The 22763-nt window shown below is 40.8% G+C and overlaps 1 protein-coding gene across 2 annotated transcripts; it reads right to left on the bottom strand.

The window, feature by feature from the left end:
* Positions 1-5693: 5693 nt before the first annotated feature.
* MYB (MYB proto-oncogene, transcription factor) lies at positions 5694-21822 on the bottom strand. 2 transcript variants are annotated; one of them, XM_073575857.1, is made up of 16 exons: positions 21603-21822; positions 18564-18678; positions 17630-17701; positions 17119-17211; positions 16686-16906; positions 15909-16140; positions 14269-14337; positions 13480-13584; positions 12714-12956; positions 11568-11921; positions 11037-11179; positions 10632-10746; positions 10246-10371; positions 9009-9122; positions 7612-7719; positions 5694-7021 (listed from the first exon to the last, which is right to left on the bottom strand). In XM_073575857.1, exons 1-16 carry the CDS (start codon positions 21623-21625, stop codon positions 6911-6913), a joined length of 2244 nt encoding a protein of 747 aa, XP_073431958.1. In that variant the 5' UTR covers positions 21626-21822; the 3' UTR covers positions 5694-6910. The 2 variants fall into 2 exon arrangements, with proteins under 2 accessions (XP_073431958.1, XP_073431959.1); XM_073575858.1 differs by lacking the exon at positions 11568-11921 and having other exon boundaries at positions 21603-21818.
* Positions 21823-22763: the final 941 nt, after the last annotated feature.

The raw sequence follows: 22763 nt of genomic DNA, 5'->3' as shown, positions 1-22763 counted from the left end.
GTACGGTGTGCGTGAAGCGGCCCTGGATATGGACGGCCGCGAAAGAGATATTGTGGTGTACTGTGAGGGCCGTCAGTAGGACGGTGAGAGAATAAACTTGGACCTGTTGAACCCGAAACCTGCCTCATCTTTTGTCTATACGTTGCTGCGCGGTACCCAGAGGGACCACCCCCCAGCTTGGCCCACCAACCCTACACTTGGTGTAGTCGGCAGGATTGCCACTGCTAATACGTCATCTTCTGCGGCAGGCCTGCCCCAAGGGATGGAAAAAGACTCAGACTGCTCTGTGTGGATTATAAGCACCTGTGGAATACAAATCACTCACCTCTGGATTACAAATCGGGAACGCTGTGGAGGACCCACGTTGCTGGCAGAGGATCCGGGGCGGTGCCATGTACTGGGCAGAATGGTGGTGTTGCTCCAACACAGAGGCGAGGTCCAGGTGTTTACAGCTGTCCCGAGTGGACTGGGACCCCCTCCAGTGTACCCCATGGGGAAGCGGTATGTACCCGGAGGCCGACGCTCCCATACACTGGATCCTGGCAGATGGGTGGAGAGGCCTGCCAATGCCCCACCCAGCAGAGGGAGTGGCACTGAGGGATAGCTTGGCTGCGGCTTCTTGGCGCCATTCGACTGCTGCCCAATGGACGGTATGAGATGCTGCAGGTGTCAAGGCATCGTGCGCCTGGAGTGGCGATGGCGGCAGGAGGTCGAGCTTCGACAGAAAATGTTCCCCTTAGAGCCACGGGCAGGCAGCTAGATGTTGAGTGGAGAAGCGGAGCCTGTGCGGAATCAGCGGGAGCAGCCACCGAAGCTACCAGCAGAGAGCCTCCCTGCGGAGCCCCTGTTCCTGGAGGCTAGCCCCGCCCGATGGCAGGGTGAAGAGCGGAGACTGCGGGAAGAGCCGCGTGATGACGTAACGGAGGCCACGGCGCCGGGGAAGGTGAGAGTTCCCTCGGCCCCAACAGTGACTCCGCAAGCGGCCGCTACCTTTCAGCTGCAGCACGCGGCATCCTGTTTCCGGGAGCCCGGCTAAGGAGGGCCCTACCATGTATGCAGAATTGAGCAGGGCCTCCGCTCCTGGTCCTGAACCACCGCACCCGATGTCGCCGGTGCGGAGTCTGACCATAGAAGACGCCGTTGCGTCCCCTCTGTCACTAGTCAGCTCATCTTCAAAGTCGGCCGCTACCCCGGTTCTGGCTGAGACTTCAGGTGCGGCCTGCCCTGCGGCCGCGGTTATGCTGGCACTGGAACAGACTGCGGCCTGTTTGACAGGCCCCGTGGCCCAATCCTCTGAGAACACGGCTGCTCCCACCCGCCACCCGGCCCCAGCGGCTGCTGGGCCGCTGACATCATCGGCCGCCTCTGCCCCACTCCCTTCTTTGGCGGAGCCCCGCCCACCGGACTCCAGAGCCTGCATTGTACCCTCCGTTTGGGTTGCGGAGGTTATTAAGAAGAAGGCACGGGAGCAGGAGATATGGAACCTGCTCCATTCAAAGGGAGAGGCTGGTAAGGCGGCTACAAGATCTTTGGGGCAGCTCGTGTATACAAACATCGCCAAAGAATATGGATTCATACGGGATCTTGCGACTGGCCAGAAGGTTTATATAAACGTTACCTCTATTCGTCATGGCCGGGCTTTGCAAAAGGGGGATCTGGTGTCTTATTATAAAGAATACTGCCCCCGCGGTTACTATGCGGTAGCCGTGCTTGCAGAGCCTGAAGAACACGAGCCCCCGTAAAGAGAACTGTTGCGGACACTCTCGGTATCCCGGGAAGTCCACAGCTGTGGGGTCCCATACTACTGACCACCAGAAGGTGGATTGAACAGTCAGGAGTTCGTTGCACCGTTGTGCAGGTTATAAGGACAGTTGCGTTTTGAGTGAAGATTTTTCTTGTTTCCTATTTGTTTAACTGTTGCGACTATCTCTTCTTTCTAAGTTCCTTTTATAGGAAAGTATACGTAAATATGTGGCCTGACAGAGCGGGGATACGTAGAAGAGAGAGTGTCCATGTCCAAAGAAGGGGGGAAGACATGTGATGTTTTGTTATGTTAGTTTTAAAGCAATAGTAAAAAGAAAAAAAAAATTAAAAATGGGGTACTTGTGATATTGTAAAGTTGTTTTGCTGTATAATATGCACAAGAAAATGCAACAGGTCCGGGTAAGAGAGGGTCTGAGCAACCAAAGGGAAGTGTGAGATCCGAAGGGGTCTATGTGTTGAGAAGGTCTGGGAGATCGAGACGCCGACCATGACGTGTAACCAAAAGAAAGGCAAAGAGATGGAAGACGTGAGAAAGACAGTCATCCCAGGTCAGATCCCTGACACCACGGACACCCCTGAAGGAAGAAGGCGGACGCCGACAATGATCTGGTAGGTGTAAGGCCTCGATCATGGCGTACCGGATACTGGAAGGTGACAGAAGGGGAGAGTAGGGGAAGATACACGCCGGAAAGAGAATCCAGGTGTACCTAGCCCAATTTGAAAGACGTTGTCATGTGGCGTGCACGCTGGCGAGTAGCAGTAGGCTGCTCGGAGCATGGTGCTCCCGGTTTGGTTCGGCCCCCGCGGGTAGTGGGTTTGGCCCAACAGCTGGTCCAACAACAGAAGGTAGGGTAAGCTTCAGAACGACGAAGGCAGGGTCTACTGTTATGAATGAGTCACCGAGGAGGAAAAAACAAAAAGCAAGCTAAGCCCAGAAAACCGGAGAGGTTGGTAACTAGTGGTTTGCAGACCCCTGATCCTATCCACAACTAGCAGTAGCCGTGGAGCGTGCCTACGGTGGTCCTAGACGCCTCGTCACGGCCGGAGAACTAAATAAGCCTAAAGAAAGGGAAAATCTAAACTGCCCCAGAGCAGACCCCAAAACAATAGACAGCCCCCAACATGTATTGTCGGTGGAACAAGATGAAAACACAGACACAGGTAGAAAGATAGGCTGAGCAATCGATGGGGCCCTCGCTAACTAGAAAGGACAGGAAAGAAAAGCTGCTGTCTGCAATCACGCAAAAAACCCTGCCAAAAAAAATGTCCAACACGTCTGATAGAAAAAGACCCTGAAGTCACTAGACTTCAAATCACTATATCAGCACTCAGGTATATTCTGAAGACAGAGCAAAAGAGATCAACTGATCAGAGACAAAATGGGGATTCAGCCCAGTCCCAGCCAGGGCTGGCTGAACACAAAAACTAAGTAAACCAGACAAAACTCATATGAACAATAGCAGAGAAAACTTAGCTTTAGGAAGGCAGGAACCAAACTGGAAACCAGGAGCCACAGTCAGGAAAAATCACCAGCAAACTAGGGAGTCGGCTGCCTTAAATCCAATCAGAAACTCCTGATGTCCAATCGCAGTCCTCTTCCTCAGGTGGCCGGTCTCTGCCATTTAGATCAGCTTCATTACCTCCCTTCACCAACAGAGGGAGTCCAGATAGAGAACTCACTACTCCTCTGTCAGCACAGCCAGCTCCATAACCCTCACCAGAAGCCAGAGGCAAACCCGAAAATGAGCTCACAACAGACTACGATTATCGAGGACAATAGACAAAGGGAGAGTGTAGGGAAGGTGACCTGACGGACGGACTTGTCAAAATAGAGAAAGGAAGGTTTGCACAGTTTAGACAGGTGTCAGTTATTACAGTGGGGAAACAGCTAGGAAAGTGTAGTGGACGTACAGTACCTTGGGTTGACCATTAGAGGGCAGGGAGGAGTGTGAGCATAGGACTTGACATCAGCTTAGGGCTTAAGAAACCGTTGGTCATGGGGGGCGGAGTCAGAGGGAACTGGGAAAGTTATAAATTTGACAGGAGGGTTCCAGAAAGTTTCAGTCCCCAGGGGGAGCTCAAGTGACAGGACTAGGACAGTTTGTGCACTGTGAGAGAAACAAACCAGGGGGACTGAGGAGAAAGTCAGGGGGTGGTCCTGACACAAAAGTACCGCAGCATAGACGAGGCAGAGGAAAAGCATACCGTATTCAGAGAGACGACTGATCAGCAAAAGTACTGTTGGTTTACGGTCCTAAGGCGGCCACAGTGACGGATCTGACAGGAGCGTCTAAGAGTGAAGAGAGGACGGTGCGTACATGTACGTCCCCGGTGTAAAGTACGGTGTGCGTGAAGCAGCCCTGGTTATGGATGGCCGCGAAGGAGATATTGTGGTGTACTGTGAGGGCCGTCAGTAGGACGGTGAGAGAATAAACTTGGACCTGTTGAACCCGAAACCTGCCTCATCTTTTGTCTATACGTTGCTGCGCGGTACCCAGAGGGACCACCACACAGCTCGGTCCACCAACCCTACAATAGTTCCACTGCTGCTACATTCCCACATACATCTTCTGTGATTTTCCAGTGGCTTGTTTAGCTATACTGTACAGCTGCTGGGATACATAGTCTTGAGTCTTGGAAATGGATTGAAAAATATAGGAACACATTCTGCTCCCTGAAAAAAGGGCTCATTTTTTGGACTGTTTGATACATAGCCTTTGTAATTGTTTAATCATTTTAATTATAGCAAACCTGTTGTAGATCACAAAAAGGGATAATTTTTTTCACTCCTAGTTAAGAAGACATGATTTCTGTACTCTCAAAAGAGCACACTTGATCCTGCTCCCTAAATAACAGGAATATTTTTTGGATGGCTTATGAAAAAGCTCTTGCTTCTTCATATAGCAAAGATAAATGCCCTTAATAATCCTTAAACAAAGATAATTTGCTAAGGCTTCTTTCTTTTGCACCCCCTGTAAACAACACCAGCAAGGCAGGCATCAGCGCCATAAAATATATAAATTGTAAAAATTGGTCCAAAAATTATGTAAAAAATTTGATCCTGCAGTGTGCTATAAAGGTGTTATCGCACGAAGAAATTACATTTTAATGAATAGGTCTAAGAATAAAAATAAGTTCCTTAATTGGATGTGTTAGAAAAATGTTCCTGTGCTGAGATGATCTCATAAATGTACCCCTGCTGTGTACTGTGTAATGGAGATGTCCGACAATGCACAACTGCTCCAGTTTATGGTTGGCACATACCACAATTCCTGACCAAGGAAGTTACTTATAATAAGTGGATATACAGATGACATAGTAGGAGCTTGCAGCTTCTGATTTCTGAGGTAACACATTTCCCCGACAGAGAGAGTGCTACTGTGACATCTACAGTCCTCTGAGCTCATCATATATCAAGGTAGTGACATAGGAGTTCAGCGGGGTGTTGGTTACCATCCATTTTCCCCTAGACATACAAGTCATTTGGACATTAATAAGTCTATATTTGCATTAAATAACTCAAACTAGGTTCAATACAGTCCTAGGAGACCTTAAAGTGTTATACACATATCTTCCAGGCAATCAGAGGTTTTGCAGTGCAAAACAAGTCTCAATGAATCAGATTTCTTGGAGAAAATTTGGCAAAACTGACATACTCGAATTTGAAAAGATGTGTTAATCTGTACTTCGTTCCTTTGGCATGTCCTACTTTGGCTTAGTTCTAGGCTTGAGTTCTAGAGTCCAATATGTCACTTTTCTCTTACTGTTGAGATTTCATTATTTAGCTCAAATTTTACATGATAGCCCTGATTTGTATACAGACCACAAGAGTTTAAAAAAAAAAAAAAAAATAACCCATATGTTAAACAAAATAAAAATCTTTCTAGAATAAAACCCTAAAACACATCAAATCATTGGAATGCAACATGTTACAAAACACTCTTTTATTTTTTTTACAAAGGCAGTACAAAATAAGTGCAGTTTTGCTGCACAATATCCTTTAAGGCAGCAAATTCAAAGGTCACAAAAAAATAAAACGCAATAATACAGTGTTCTCCTCATCAAGTCCAAACAAAAGGCAGTTACTGTACAAAATAATAGAAATGCATCTTTGGGTAGAAAACCAAATCTATAAGATATAATTCTTAAAAAAACTGACAAATTATAATAATTAAAAAAACACAACACATAAAATGCAGTCTTCTCCCAAATAAATGAAGGTGCAATTTTATAACAATCTCCCAGTATTTTGTCTTTCTTTTTTTATTAGTAAATGTACAGAATTGTTTTTAAGACATACATTTTTAATGAAATGCTAGTGCATAATAAAGCAGACATCAGCACAGCGGTCTTTATTATTTTGTACATATCCCAATTATGTCATCACATTGCTGGCATGTCTACATGCTACAGTCATAGCAGCAGGGCAAAGGGTAACAATAATATATATAAAAACACCAAAAAGAATATTGGCAATGTATAAAAAAAAGTTAAATTAGTGAATAAAAATATAATTTGCTTTATTAGAAAAAAAAATTCCAGTCAGTAGCCATTTAAAGCAAGCTAAAAAGAGGTGTGTGTATATATAAAACAAACCAGAGCAGACACACAAATATTTTTACAAAACTGTAGGAAAAAAGTAATGTACAGTTAAGAACAGTAAAAACAATGATTCCCTTTTATAAGTTTTTGCATGTGTGATAAATATTGACAATTGTAGTAATGCTTGCTTCTCTTTGTATCAGTAGGTAATTAGGCAGAAACTGGTAGAGTTCCTGTTTAGGATATATGCCATATTTCTTCTATAAACAATACTGGTATTATAAGTTTGTTCTTCTAAACATATTCAAATGTTGTGTAAAATACACTAAATATCAGCGCCTCACCTAAACGATATAGGTAGAAATGTCACTTTATGTATATGGAAATATGCATCTGCTGGCATTATTTGCTGACAAGATGAACCTCCAACTATAAGCTCAGTGACAAGAACAAAATGCACTTGGTGCTTCTCCCAACTGTTGTACCACAACAAAAATCTCCCAATTAAGAACATTCCCAAAGCTTCACGTAGAGGAATTTTACAACAGAATCCCAAATTTTATGAAGTGTTTCTATGATAATGCTTCTTCTGACCCCACTGTCATCACATGACAAGTGTTGATACATTTTTCATACATTTGTGATACATTTCTGAATACATCTTCTGTTCCTCAATTTTTCCACAAGATATTGCATCCCATGCACTGCTGAATGGCTGTGGAGAGGAAATATATATTTATTTTAGCATAAGAATGGAATGACATTTATTCTTTTTCATAATTGTGTCCAGTGTTGCCGTTCCTAATGGTCACAGTCTAAGTCTAATTGTCAGTAAATAGTTTTACAATACACTTGTTTTTTAAAAAAAATAAATTAAACTACAATTCTCTTAACAGTGTAAGATTCTTGTGTAGATGTACTGTCTGGCTATTATAGAAACTTCATATGGGCATTAATTGAATCAGTTTAACAATGTTTCACACAGTTTTCTAGGTAAGAGCTAGTAAAGTACTGTATATTTATCCTCATTTTTAACAAACGTGTTTACAGAAAAACTAAATCTGACAGTTTTTTTTTATTACTATACCAAACAATATGTAACATGTAAAATCTGTCAATTTGCTTTCTTTTCTGCAGAATAATGTATTCTTTATTAAAGGATAGACACTTTTGGATGAACAGCACTGAGCTTGGTACAAAATGAAAAGAACATAGATTTGCATTTAAGAACGCCATGGAAAGCATATCATGCCAGTCAGTGCAGGGAAACTGAATGACTAGCTGAAGATGAGAGTAACCACTTACATGTAATGGGCTTGCCAGCGATCTGTTCCTGGGTGCTGTAATAGATTTCACTCTGTGGTCCTCTTTATCAGACATAGGTTTCATTAACAATGAACTGGTAAGAAGATTCTAAAAATACAAAAGAAACTAACTCATCTTGACTGTTCAATAAAAGGCTTGTTATTCGGCAACTGGAGTTTCTACTGCAAAATCACGGAGGCGAATAGGGAAAAAGAAAAAAAGATGCAACATGTTTTGCTCTAACTCCTTGAAGGGTCTGGTGCAACATCTAATGTGCTGAATAAGTGAACAATTCTTTTCTGTGGGATTAGTTCCCACATCAGTTTCTTTCTGGCCTTTTTGTAGTATTCTATGGCTAGATATACAAAGGCAAGGCCTAAGAATTTCTACAGTAGATATTGTCTTAAAGGAGATTTTAGCATCATACATTTTGGCAATTGAATATTGTTCCTGGATAAGTATCTCTACAATGAGATGAATACATGGAAATAAGCAGCAAGTAATACAAATGTTACTAACTACAGATATACTGTACTTTTCGGACTATAAGACACACTTTTTCCCCCAAAATTTGAGGGGAAAATGGGGGTGCGTCTTATAGTCAGAATTTACTTACAGTTAGTGTGGTGGCAACAGGAGGCGGGCAATTCTTCCGGTGGTCCGATGTGGCAGGGCGATGATCTCGCTCTCATCCCAGCCTCGCGAGGCTGGTACGGCAGTTTCGGTGCTGCGGGGGATCCAGTGACATTATGTGAAAGCCCGAAGTCCCCACAGTTCTGTTGCCTTGATGCAGTGCAAGTGCAGATTGAGATCTCGGCTCCAAGATCTCAATCTGCGCCTGGGGAATCAATCTGGCCTCCAGGAGAATGGCCGTCGCAGGCAGCGCATGCGCAGATTGAGATCTCGTCTCTCGAGATCTCACTGCCAAGATCTCAATCTGCGCATGCGCTGCCTCCAGCGGCCATTTTCCCATAGGCCACAGCATCAAGGCAATAGAAGTGCAGGGGCTCCGGGCTTTCACAAAATGTCGCCGGAGCCCCTCGCACCACCGAACCTGCCACACAAGGCTAGGATGGGAGCGAGATCATTGCCCTGCAGCGTTGGACCACAGGAAGAATCGCCCGACTCCTACTGCAACCAGCGCTGCCGAACCCCCCCCCCAGTAAGATGAATTCAGGACTGTAAGACGGACCCCCATTTGACGCATTAATTTTTTTTCCCCGTTTTACTTCTGAAAATTTGGGGAGAGTCTTATAGTCCGAAAAATATGGGGAGGATTTTACTAAAGAGCATATGATTTAAAAATATCTATATTTATTTATTAATACATAATGTAGTCAGTGTCTACGAGCATGGCATGAATTGATTTTTTATATATTTTCGAGTATTGTACTTACAGGAGTATCTTCCAGAATATGTTGTTGTGTGAACAACTGAGCAGTCAAGTTCTCTTGTTCCCACAGACTGGAGAAAACATGGCTAAATTTATGATTCGGAGAAGGTGACTCCACCTCGAGAGAAAAAAATAAATAAATTGTAAACATTGAAAATGCTATTAAAAAAATAATTATTCATACTCTTCTAGATGCAATTTATTTTGGTATTGTAGATGTCTTAAATGACAGGGTTAAAAATTATTCAATCTAAAAAAATATTGTACCAGAAAAAGTCATATATTTTACATTTTTTTTCCTCCATAAAATGTACATTTTATTGCAGCTTGATAAGACTCTTAATACCCATTGTAATGCCATTGTAAATTTAGGTTTACAAATTAGGTAGCTGTAGCCTTTACTTTGCTAGCAATAGGGAAATAACATTATGGTGAGATAGACTTTAATGAGGAAAAACTAGAATGGTGAAAATTAGGATGCCGTTGATCGTAGAAGCAGTTCTAGTAACATTTTCAAGCAGTAACCATGATTGTGACAAAAGCTGTATGTAGTGGTAGTAATATGGTAGCACTATTTGCCCATGATGAGGTACTTTAATACATATAGTAACCTGAAGGACTTACACATTTGATATGAAGCTGTTGACCAAAACCTCTGAAATTTGCTACATAATTAAGCATGCAGGTACTGGTCTTGCTCACAGAAAAAAAAAGTGATTTCCTTTTTAAAAAAAAAAAACAAAAACAAAAAACAAATAGAAAAAAACATAGAACAATGAATCCTATTGAAAATGTTGGTTTTTTTTTGGTTAACTAAATGCCACTTTACATAGCATGGCAATTTGTGCTGGCAATATGACTTCAATTCATCATGACCTGTGTTGTTAACACAAGTCTTGATGAGGCAGGGTGGTGTAGTCATAGGCGCTTGATTTATAAAGAGATGCATGACCTTAATGAATCAGGTGCATCATAAAAGTGGCATGTGTCTCGTCACACATTTACTCTGGTCAGGAACTGGTGTAAGACTTATGGTGTTAGGCATGCCACAATTCCTCAAGAATTAGACAAGCACATGTCGTCACGCTCAGTCCTATCTCCGCCCATTTTGGCAGACATGGTCAAAACTGTTTCATGGCAAAGTTCTGCCATAAACACTTTGATGAATCAGGGCCTGTGTGTTTTGTTTATAGCACAAGATATCACAATTCTTTACAGAATTCTTATTGTTTTCTTTTTACCTCTTGCTTAATTTTCTTTAACATTGGTTCCTCTATTTCTTGGAGATCAGGTGCAATGCCAGACTCCTCAGCCTCCTGCTTAATTACTTCCTGTAGGTCTTCTGCAAGGTGTGAAGGGGTGTGATGCTAAAAATACAAGGTAAAAATATTGATTGGTAAAACACATTGGTGCATACTTACAAATACTATAGAAACGTGTAACAAAGCTTTTATATATAAGCTACACAGTGTTTCCAACACACAAAATATCAGAAGAGTCTGGAAGGAAAATTGGCAGTGGATTTGAGAAATCATCACAATTATGCCAAACAATTGTTAATGTCAATGAAAGTTATGCCCCTTCTGACTACTTAATAAAATTAGCCACAATTTACATAACAACTTACCGAAAGTTTAAGTGGTCCATATTTGAATTCTTGCGCTGCTAAGGCATTTTTAAATGGTGTAGGAGTTCTTGGAGAACTGTCCAAAATTGACCTTTTTATAGCTGGTGTTCGAAGACTAAATTAAAAAACAAACAATACATAACACAAATTAACCAAAATGATAAGAGGTCTGAACAAAAAAAGACATATGCCACAATGCTAAATATATATCTGGGAAAAACACTCAGCAAAAAAACTATATAGACAGAGGATACAGACACTAAACATACTTTTTAGTTTCTTTCTTGAAATTATATTTTTATTTCATAATTTTATCATGCTTACAAATTAAAGCCTACAGGCGATAACCAATATATTAAAAGGGTATAGTATAGATAAATCAGTGAAACAAACAAAAAAACATACATGGTATTTTCTTTTTGAAGTCGTGGTGTGTGGTCGCGGTGAAGAGGTGTTACTGTAGTAGTTTTATGAGAGGCACAAAGTGGAGTAGATGTTAGGCTCGGGTGCTCCATGTCCAAACTGTCATGTGCTGTGGTGTTTAAAAACTGGAAATAAGAGGCAAGCTGATTAATCTGTGATATTAGTTAAATTAAAAAAATACTGAAAAATTCTATATATTTTCACACAAACAATTAAGAGGGCTACAGTGTTAAATGAAGAAATCAAGCAGTTGTTAACAGACATGTTATTAAATACCATCACCAAACAAATGACAGGTAGAAGCAAAGACTGAAAAAACACCAACACCATTACACCCCTTCCCAGTGGAAAACTAAATACCAGTAAAAGAGATACTGGTTACATTTGACCATGATGTGAAATCAATGAGTGTGATAGGGAATTAGTCATTGTTTCCAAACAATTAGTTTCTATATTGTTAATTCTTTGGTGACTCTTTAGAATTAGTGAGAACTTTGCAAAGTTTTATTCTACCTGAGAGGGAGAGAAAGACAGGCTTTTGATAGGGGACTGCTTTGATGTAGAACTGACGATGTCAGACAGGTTTAAGGGACTGCTGTCTCCACTGGCTAAGCAAGTCAGACGCCCTTTCTTTTTGCACAAGATGATCAGCGGTGATGAGGTACTTTTTAATGAATTTAGGGAGTTGGGCGATACGAACGAACACCGATACAACATACTTTTGTTTGTATCAGGTTCATATCTTGGGCTGCACAGGCCCATGCCCTCTGTAGGCTCTGAATCTCGAGTTGAGGGAGATTTGCTGGGTGAGGAACCTCCTTGCTCATTGGTTTCAAAACTGTTGACTTCACCCCATGATGAAGAATCCTGAAAACAATGTAGGAGGCACGAAACGTTTAACATTATGTATTGTGCCACCTCAAACAGTAGTCCCAAAACATTTCAAAGCACAGTTCTATTTATTACAACTTCCTAATTTGTAAGAAGGTAGGTTCACAATACAGATGACTTATTAGCTTTATGTTTGCAATACAGGAAAAAAAAAAGCACTGTGTGCGGCACCACAGACTGTAATGCTAAATACTCTTCTAAACTAAAGAAGCACATGCAGACTTGTTAAGCTTGAAAAAGACAGACAAGCTTTTTATGCAGTTAATCAACATAACAGTATACACAAGTAATTTCTATCATATAAGAAACAAGACAAGACAAGACAATTTACAACCATACCCATTGTAAAAAACTAACAACACGTTCTCTAGTTATTTCTACAGTGCTATGCATCCTCATCGTATGACTGACAGCATGCATTAAGTACATGCTATAAGTAAATTTATAGAAAACTACATTTTGTCATAGAATCGTAGAGTTGGAACGGACCTTCTGGGTCATCTGCTCCAACCCCCTGCTCAAAGCAGGATTCGCTAAATCATCCCAGACAGATGTCTGTCCAGCCTCTGTTTGAAGACTTCTATTTGATTATCTGTGTCTAAAATGCATTTATAAATGTAAAATGGCAATAAATAAACCAACATTTTCGGACAGAAACAATAAAGATCACTACGTTTAGCTAATGAGGCAATGCTTTACTCTTAATATTTAATCAGTGTAGACACTTTTATATTACACTATATAATCAAAGTCCCATGTACTACTTACAGAATCAATAAGCTGAAGAGTTTCTGAGTATTCAGGCAAGTTTTTCATCTGTATTAATAAATTAACACCAAAGCATCGGGCAGGGGAAGCACTTTCTTCTGGGAGACATCCATGGTCCATGGGGGGAGAAGGAGTACAGTTATGTGGTTCACCAAGACAGGACACAGGAGCACTATCGCCATGAGGCCTAGAGTTATCAGCAATTGTTGTACTGTGCCATACAGGATATTCTTCTGCATGATTCTGTTTGGCAAAGACAGGGTGAAAAATGAAAAATATAGTAAAAAGAAGGAACTTACAATGAAATTGCTCAAGGTGTCTCACACACAGCTAGAGTCTCGATAAAAGCTCTTGCATCATCCAAAGACCTTACACTTCTGAAACAGTTGTCAAGATGTTTCCTTTCATCAATGCATAGCTGTGCCTAAAATATTGCTATATGTTGTGTCATCTTGCAATTACTATTTCATATTACAACTATACTGAAGTGGCAAATTCAAATACTGTAGGTATTTAAATCGTTTCAAGACTATCAGCATCCAAACTGGAATAAAGTTATACAAAATTGAACTCAGTGCATATTTACTCCTCGGTCAATGTGTAAACCACGTACAAAAAATTCCACTAAAAGTTTTGTCAAAACAGTTAGTGGTAAAAGTACACTTTGCACTTGCAAGGGAGGAGAAAAATAAGTTGGTGTTTTACTAAAAAGTATTGTTAACAAATGAAAATTTACTATTATGCTACTAAATTACATGTGTCTTACCGGTAATGCATGATGTCCCTTTAGTTCATTCTCTGTTGACATGAGCAATAATTCTAATTCTTTTATTCTCTTTTCTTTTTCGGGATCTTCATCATTATAGTGTCTCTACAAGAAGGCAATTAATTTACTATCAAGAGAAGAAATGGCCATGCGAATCAATTCACAAGATCAGATCCAGTGACTATGTCAGTAACCTGTGGCCATCTTTTCCTGTGAACTGCCTCTTGCCTGATGTTGTTCCTGACACCTCTTTTGATTTGCCAGCCCGCCTCACCATCATTGTTGTGGAGCGACATGTGACAATGTGTTAGGCAGACTAATCAATAGAAGCCCAGCCTATGTTGGCAGTTTACAGGGATTCAGTCCAAAAGCAATAGATTACAGACATGGCCTCTAGACTGGAATCAATTTGCATAATTTTTCATCAAAGATACAAGTCAGAAACATCTTATACGGATTCAAGTGTCTACTACCTAAACTATGGTAGGTGTTCAAACATAACGACTACTCTACCAAAACATTTTATTCAGATCTGAAAAGTGTAATACTGATTTCCCTTTCTTGCCAAGTCATTGCTTCCTCTTTTCCATACTTTCTTTACACTGTAAATTAACTCTTGTACTGTGACCCTAAACAGAAACATAATATAACTATTCCAAGGCTTTGTTTCTTAACAACATTTGAAAATGTATATAGATTAAAGGAAATATTTTAAGTATACATGTGTACATTTATAATATATGAAATAATTGAATTGCATCAAGAGAAAAAAAAAACACAAATACATACCTGAACAACTGCTGTGGCAGGCTGAGGGACATTAACTATATTAACATGCAATGCAACAGGATAAGGCGTCTGCAAATATAGAAAAACACAACAATTTCACATTGGTTTCTACTAATATTTTATTATATCTTACAGATTGCTATGAGGTTTTTATCATTTCTAGACTCGCACTGTTTTTAATAAGCAAACTGAGGGAGGAAAAAAAAAAAAGATTCAATTTACATAATTCCCCTAAGGAATCAAAAGATAAAGGCTTGACCATATGTTAAATGAAAAGTTTGCATGAATGTTTGTACTATCACTTGAAGCATTCAAATCAGGTAGGTATCTGCCCAGGACTCTTTAAAAGGCCTTTATTATTCTGATAATTCAGGTGCTGTCAACCTAACAATTAATCTAAGCTAGATTTGCATTTCCTTGCCTTACTATACTCCTAAACTACAGTATATATCATGTATATATTAAAATGTAAAACTGAGAAAGTATACGGAGTGCAGACTTTCAAACTTAAAAATATTATGCTGAAAATTGGAAAAACATATAATTTTTGCTTTAACCCCTTTCTGAAATGTGAAGTCCTTCTATGTCACACACCGGATATGGAGCTGGGCCCACACCATATCCAGCGAATCTCGGCTGTACAATACAGCCAACATCCACCACTAACAGTATCGACTGGAAGAGCTCAGATTCTCGCTGCTAAAACCTTATAATATTGTATTGCTGTCAGAGATTTAGGGCATGTGATCAGCATTGTCTCCCTCCTTCCCAGCAACCATGGCAGGTGGGAGCTTGATGAAGACTGGGCATTGTACCTATATGCAATGGTGGAGTATTGAATTTACATAGAACAAATTTTTAAATTATCACAGGCTCAAGTCCCCTATAAATGAGAATATTTATCTATATCTATACATCTATATCCCCATATGCATTCACACTTCTGCAAAGGTCTAATCTATCAAGATCCACCTATTTGGGTAAACGCTATAAAGAAAGAAATGCCAAAATTGCTGTTTTTTTGGTTGCCATGCCTTCACCCAAACATGCAATACAAAGTGATCAAAATACCTATTTGTATATTTAACCCAAATCAGTACCAATAAATACTTAATTTCATTAAAAAGCACTCTCTGAACTCTATTGAACATTTCTATTTTTTTTCACCACTACATAAAAAAAATGCTTTACAAGTTTGGTATTGTCATAATCATTAGTTACCTGAACAATCAATTTACCAGGTAATTTTCATTGCATAATGCATGCCAAAAGCAAAACACAAAATAAATATAATTACAAAAATTAAAATAAAAACAAAGGCAGAATTGTTCTGTGGGGTTTTTTTTCTGCCATTTCAATGCACTTTTTTTCTCCGTTTTGAAGTGTACTGGGAGATAAAATGATTGGTGACATTAAAAACTACTTGTTTTGCAAAAAACTAAGCCCTCACATGGCTATATGGTAGAGGAAGGGAAGAAACAGCTCAACATGTAAAAAAAACAAAAAACACCTCAAATTAAAATTGGAATCGTTATACCCACATGATAGATTAGCCTATAAAAAGGCACAGTTGTATTTCACCAATTAAGATGAAAAGAAAAGTGAACTTTTTACAGATATTCCTACTTAAAAATCCTTACATTTTGAGGGTCAGTCATATGGTAGTAGAAGTTGTTCACTGGAGTATGGCTACTTTGAGAGATGTGCGAAGAAGGTGGGGTGTGAGTGGTGAAGCCCAACAAGTGGTTGCTTTTTGGAAAGTTTGTGACTCCTGAAGGCTGATTGGTTTTGGATGATTCCTGCAGATAACCTTCCTGTTCGACCTTACGTCGCATAGTAGAATTCCAGTGGTTCTTGATAGCATTATCCGTTCTAAAACAAAAATTAGACAATATTAGGAATGTCAACTTAGTTATAGAGTATTCTACATTCTAAAAAAAAATAATAATCAAAAACTCTGTTGAAATCTGGTAACTGTGTTTTACAGGATTGGACACTTTCTCTTGTTATTGCATCTTTCCTCATAAACTGACCAGCATTTCTGATAAAATGTCTGCTTGTGGAGCATCATGTGACCAGACCAGTCCATCAGCTTCCTACAGTTGTAAAACACCCAACATTGGAAAGCTGCTTTTGTATTAGATGAGGCTGAGGCACCACTGGTCTAGTCACATGCACCTCCATCAGTAGCAGTTATATAGCTAGCTGTAATGTATTTTTTTTTTTGTTATGGTCAACATTGACACCTCTTAGAAAACATTATTTTGTCAGTCTGAACCCTTTTTGATCAGCCATGAAAACATCTTCTGCTTTATCAAATTTGATAATTAGATAAAAGAAAGCATTCTCAAAGTTTATTGATCTGTCAACAGTCTATAATAAGCTTGACAATCTCTACCAATTCCATGTTATAATACCTCCCAGGCAGAAGCTTTGCAATTTCAGCCCATCTATTTCCTAAACGTTTGTGAGCATCATATATTATCTTGTCCTCTTCTTCTGTCCAAGAGGTCTTCTTCACTTCTGGATTGAGATGATTGTGCCACCTCTCTCTGCATTGCTTGCCAATTCTTCCTTTCAAGTGCTTTGCAATAACAGACCAGCGTTTTGGGCCATATTTTTGAACTAGTTCAATAACCTTAAAAAAATAAATAAATAAATGTGTAATTGCTTACATGTATGTTTACGCAGACATCAACTAGTTACTTTTTTCATTAAAAGCTCTAAACTCCCATACAACACAAATGTTATTTTAATAGAGATTTTAGCTGGAAGTCAAATGAAAACAAAATGAAAAAAAGAAAGGCTTGGCAATTGCAATACAGAAGATTAAAATAGGCTAAAGCTTACTCTTTGATCTTCTTCTTTAGTCCATGGACCTTTTATAAGTTCAGGATTTAACACTTTCTGCCATCTATGTTGGCACTGAACATCTGTCCGGTTCTTAGAGAAAACAAAAGCAAACAAGAAATAAATATGTTCACTTATTCAGGAGTACTAATATTTTTACAGACCGATATCTAAGATTCATTTAGAGGTGCATGCCGCCTCTTAAGGAGTCAGGAGCATCTGAAAACTGGTATGCACCCCTGTGTGCAACTCGCCACAAACCTTACTCCAGCCAGGGACTGGAGCAAAATTTGTGGCATAGCAAACAATGTTGCAATTCATGATTTTGATGAGCGGGAGTTGCCATGCCCGTCCCAGCTCTTCCCGCTTTGTCAGAGTTGGGTGAAAATGGAGTAAAAACGCCAAAAGTCACAGAATTTTAGCACAGCCTCATGTTGCTCCAGAACTTTGCTGCTTTTCAAAGCTTTTACACCATAATTCTGATGTTCAAGTGAAAAATAATGTAACTTACAGGAAGAAAACTAGCTATAACTTTCCAGTCTTCTGTTCCATTCTGTTCCACTAGCTTCTTGAGCTTCTCATCCTGATATAAAAGGAATTGTAAATAAGAGGACCAATGTTATTGGCATATTTTATTTGCATCCTACAAAGTTGATATTAATTAAAGTGGTTGTACACTACTTGAACACCTCCTCCTCTTTCCCCATGTTTGGTCTTGTTAAAATAAAAAAGGTTGTACTCACCTCCCGTGGTGACACTTGCACTCTCAAGGCTCACGCCTCACCTTCACATATATAAGTATTTAACAGGGTGTGAGTGGCCAGTCGCAGATCTCACTTCCCGTTTATTACTTATACATTCGAAGGCAGGGACAGTGAAGCCGGAGCTAATTGGGCACAGGGCTCACATGACGTAACAACCTCACGTGAGCTGTGAGAGAGCGAGTGCTCACACTGATGGAACAGTGCCAGGAGACTAATATAAGCTTTGTAATTTTAATGTGAAGCATGGGGAATCAGAAGGGTTGTCCAAGTAGTGGACAATCCTTTTAATTTAAGTGAATATTTTTTGCTTTACTACATATTTAAACGTAAGGAATATATTGATGAATGAATGCAGAAATGTAGGATACAATGTGCTCAAAGATTACATGGGTTAAATTTAGTTTCTAAACACTGAAAATGCTTTATATTTTTCATATCTAAAGATATCATTTTATCAAATAAGATAACAGAATAATTGATTAGTTGCCAGTTAACACAAAGAAACAGGTCACTCCCTGTCACTCTCCAAGCAACCACTTTACAACAAAACTAGGACCTGGAATGCCAGCGTGAGACTCAATGAGACATAATTATGTACAAGATATATCGCAGAGGAAACAATGTGTTATTTAGAACTGTTACAAAGAAGTACTAGCACCAGCCATTCATGTTTATACGTACCTCTTCACGAGTCCACCGTGTTTTGCCCAAATGCCGTTTTCCTTTGGACAACAGGCCATCATAATCATGCTCATACATTTCAATGTCATCCTCTTCTTCCTCTGAGCTGTATATACTGTAGAAAGAAAAACTCATGACATAAGAAAAAAAATTGCAAGACTTAGTTCTCACATTCTAAACTAACAATAACACGGAAAGGGACAAGGATGTCCGTCAAGTAGATTTTGCACGCTATTCTAGTGCACTGATACTCTGAACAGGTTCTACTGTTTTTGGTATCCACAGATACAAGAGTACGGTCCTGGCAAACTGCTCATTGCTCTACATGTTCAGACCTGCTTCTGCTGTCAGATGAGTGGCAAATTGCACATTTGGCAACCTTTCTATTAATAAAGTAAAAATAAACCTGAATGTCTGTGGATAGTAAAAGAATATGATATTACGTGTCATTTACACAAGACTCTTTATCTGCTTTATAAAATACTCAAACATTCATGCTTGTATGGTTGTCTGGAAGCAGCCCAAACTGTTGTCTTCGCTTTCACTAAAAAAAAAACCTATAATAAAAGGAAGTAAAGTTTACTTTGACCTTCTGCTATGGTATATATGTCAGAGGGGTTGTCGGTTTTATTTTTTTTACTCCAAAAGCTTTCTATACGTACATCAAACAAAGTGAGTAGTACACAGCCGGCCCTGTGCTGCTGTCAATGGTCTATGTTAATATGACTAGAGCACTGACGCCAAGTCAAAATCACGTGACTGCTGCAGCCAATCACTGTACTAAGCAGGAATACTGAAGTAGAGTCCATCGATTGACTCCAGCGATCACGTGCTTTCAATGTGATGTCAATTGTGCAGAGGTATCAACTAAGACAGCAATAGAGACCTGCTGCTGGAGTGTCAGGTAGCAAGTACTGCTGACCATTTTATTTTTATGTACAGCAAGTCTTCGGAGTAAAATAAGTTAAAAAAGACAACCCCCTTAAGGTAAAGCTTTCTTGCATTTTATTATCATGTCCGAGAACTATTTCAAGGCTTTGCTACAATTGCCCTAAACAAATATTTAAAAAAAACAATTATAAAACACATAAAGACTTATTAAACAAATCAAATATTTATTCTTTATTAACATTTTACTAAAATGTAATCAAGTAAAATCATCTACACAGTACAAGATGCCTTTCCTTTGTGAATCTTGTTAAGGGCCTTAGCTATCCTGCTGTTTTGTACACAAACACAAAAACCAACACGCCTGCAGTTCATGGTCATAGAAGACAAAGACAGTTTTACAAGAGTACTGCTGAGCGACCAAGTTAAAAGTCAATAATTCATTCCTTATCTGACACACCAAGGTTCATTTAGACTCTTATTTAGCATTAGATGTGATCTATTCGAGACCCTCTCCAATCAAATACCTTCTAATGTTTTACTATTACTATGTAGCCTAATTTGTCACCAAGGGATTTCCCCGTCAGCTATATTTAAGTGAAAGGAAAATGCTGAAGTTCTCACAATCACTCCCTATGCTTTTGCCTACAGAAGAATATCCTAAAACTGTCGGGCTACAAGTGCACTAGCATAAGATGCGGGTACAGGTTCCATTAAGGACAGTGGGCACGTCTCAAAGAGGAAACGCTTTCTTTCAAAAGTTACCCTCTTGTTGCATGTAGATTGACAGTGTTTTATACCAGATGTATCACTATGGAAAGAGATGATGTTAAATGAAACTGCCTGATGAGAGTGAGAGATGATCATCTGCCGTGATAGTTCGCATTTATAAAGAGCTCACATTTGTAGAGATAGAGTTTGCAGATAGTTGGACTTGTTTTATCATTGTTTCTACATGACATCCAAGCATGGGTGAGGGGAGTGGGTTAATGAAAAGGGCCGGTTTCATCACACTGTGTGGTTAGAGTAAGGTAAGCAGCAACTTATAACTTTGGAAGGAACTCCGTTATGCAATGGTCAAAGAGGTGAAGATATATGGGCAGATGGGTGGGGGCTGTTATTTTGCCGCTTTTACAAATAGGACAAGACAAATGTACTCTGTGGATGGTCCTATGGGGTGCTTATCCCCTTGTATGCAGGACACAACCTATCACACAAAGAATTAGAAGTTGACATGCAATAAAGCTTACACCAGGCAACAAAATTTTAACATTTCGAACGGTATAGAACAGTCCAACATTGGTGGCACAATAAAATTGACTACACTATCACAGTGCACATTTATTGTTATAGAGCATAAATTATTCCAGCGCTCTATCAATGCCCAACAGGCACACGTAGCTGGCAGATAACAACCATTGCCTTTAACCACAGCAGCTAATGCGTAGGGCCAGCCAGCGAAGCGTGATGGAAGCTCCATGTAGTGATCAGCAGTCCGGTATACAGAGTATTAGGATCTAGATGCTGTGGCAGTATTCCCTACAATGATCCCATCTAGTAATGTGACAGATGCTCCTGGCAGATCGCTGAGTGTTTACTTTCCCAGCTCTCTGCTGCATAGATCAGAATTAAATATGCCTCCTGGATGTGTCCCCTGCACACAAGCCCGGAGCCTGTGCACACAGCAGCCTCACTGACATCTGCCTGCTGCTGCTACACATGGGCACAGAAGCAGAACTCCAGGGCGATCCTCTGCCGCCCCATCCACCTGCCTGCCAGGGGCGATCACGGGAACAGGTCCAAGAAAAGTGCCCGAAATGAAACCTAAAGCTTCCATGTTGTAGAATCCACGTGTGCTGCTGGACAGAAGGGATAAGCGCCCTCGCGTGGGACATGTGGAGCCGGGCATCTCCCGTGCACCTGCCGCACTACCACATTGCCCTGCATGGGTGCCGCACACGAGTGTCATCACCTGGCACACACTGCAGGTAGCTGCCATGTACACCAGGAATGCCACTCTGCCGCCCAGCTGCTGCATGCCACCTGCAGTGCCACCCACGGGCACAAGCAGCCTCTTAGGTTCCATTCTCCTGACAGTGCAGAGCAGGTCCGGCCATGGCCACAGCTGCGGTCCTCTCATGTGTCTATTACCTGTTCCTCGGTCTCCTCGCCATCCTTACAGCAAGGTCAGGGGAGGCTGAGCAAGAAGGTGAATGCACTTCTCGCAAGTGGCTGCAGCGCTATGAAACTTTCTCATGAGGTGTATAAGAGGAGGGGAGAGGGCGGGCAGCAGCCGGGAGGAGGGCGCAGCTCCACATGAAAGACGGCGCAGAAAAAAGATTCCCCCAGACAAAAGCACACTCGGCACTCCCCCTCCCGCCAAATCTGCCGCCGTGCGCAGGCGCCTTCGCCTCAGGGTAGCAGTGCAATAGCGGGGAGGGGAGGGGAGGGCAGCGCCAAACTATAGGCGCCTTTTTAGGCACAAACCCCGCTCTGAGAGGTGGGCGCTGGAGAGAGTAAATAACATGAAGTACAATGTCACGTTATTATCACTCGTGTCCTGTCACAAGTGACAAGTGGCCCCTATTCATTAGTGTGGAGGCTCGTGTGTCACTTCCGAGAGCACAGTGCGCACATACTCGTATTTACCTCAGGAAATGTCTGCTCTTGTCAAGGGTTTAGTGCCACCACACACCAAGCTGCTGCTGCCCTCACACCAAGTTGGCCGCAGATGTATTGTTCGGAAAGTTATGGCTGTTATGTAAAAATGTTATGAGGTAGAAATGGCTGCAATCCTCACCACATTTTGAAGGGGTTTTGTGAAAAATTCTATATGGCGACGGCCAAAATTCTGTAGGTGTTGCTGCTACGTCATGAAATGCAAGTGAATGGGGTCTCGTCGCAAGCAAGTTGGATATTTTGCGACTTGCTTGTCAAGATCACAGGACCCACAAGGTCGCAATGTGACTCCATTCACTTGTATTGCGCCACGGTGTAGCAACGACACCTAGCGAACACTGGCCGCACGACAGGTGACATAGCTAAAGTCGCGTAGCCCCAGTCTAATGATTATACATATTGCAAAAACCTAAATAGATGAACTAGAATATAAGGCCTGTTTCACACTTCACTTGTTTAACGTCAGTCAAAATCCGCCGTTCTTATAAAAAAAGCGGATCGGCCATTTTTTTGGCGGATCCATTTTTGTTTCCACCTAGACTTGCATTAGCTGCGGATTTTGACTGATGGTTGTCCATTGCATCCGTTTTTTGATGGATCCGTTTAAATTTTGGCGTCCGGCAGGCTGGAGTA

Source organism: Dendrobates tinctorius, unplaced genomic scaffold (genome assembly GCF_039654945.1).
Source record: "Dendrobates tinctorius isolate UK_male_01 unplaced genomic scaffold, ASM3965494v1 ptg000046l, whole genome shotgun sequence".
In the NCBI taxonomy this organism is placed as follows: domain Eukaryota; kingdom Metazoa; phylum Chordata; class Amphibia; order Anura; family Dendrobatidae; genus Dendrobates; species Dendrobates tinctorius.
The sequence above is the reverse complement of the archived record's forward strand: the minus strand, read 5'-3'. Positions and strand labels throughout refer to the sequence as shown.

Excerpts from the sequence above, each read along its gene's own strand:
- MYB (XM_073575857.1), bottom strand. The coding sequence starts at position 21,625 with ATGGCGAGGAGACCGAGGAACAG. Across the intron at positions 14,338-15,908 it reads ATATGACTGACCCTCAAAAT|ACGCCTTATCCTGTTGCATT; the intron begins GTAAGGATTTTT and ends CTATATTTGCAG. Across the intron at positions 10,747-11,036 it reads CTTCAAAAAGAAAATACCAT|TCTTCGAACACCAGCTATAA; the intron begins GTATGTTTTTTT and ends TTTTTAATTTAG.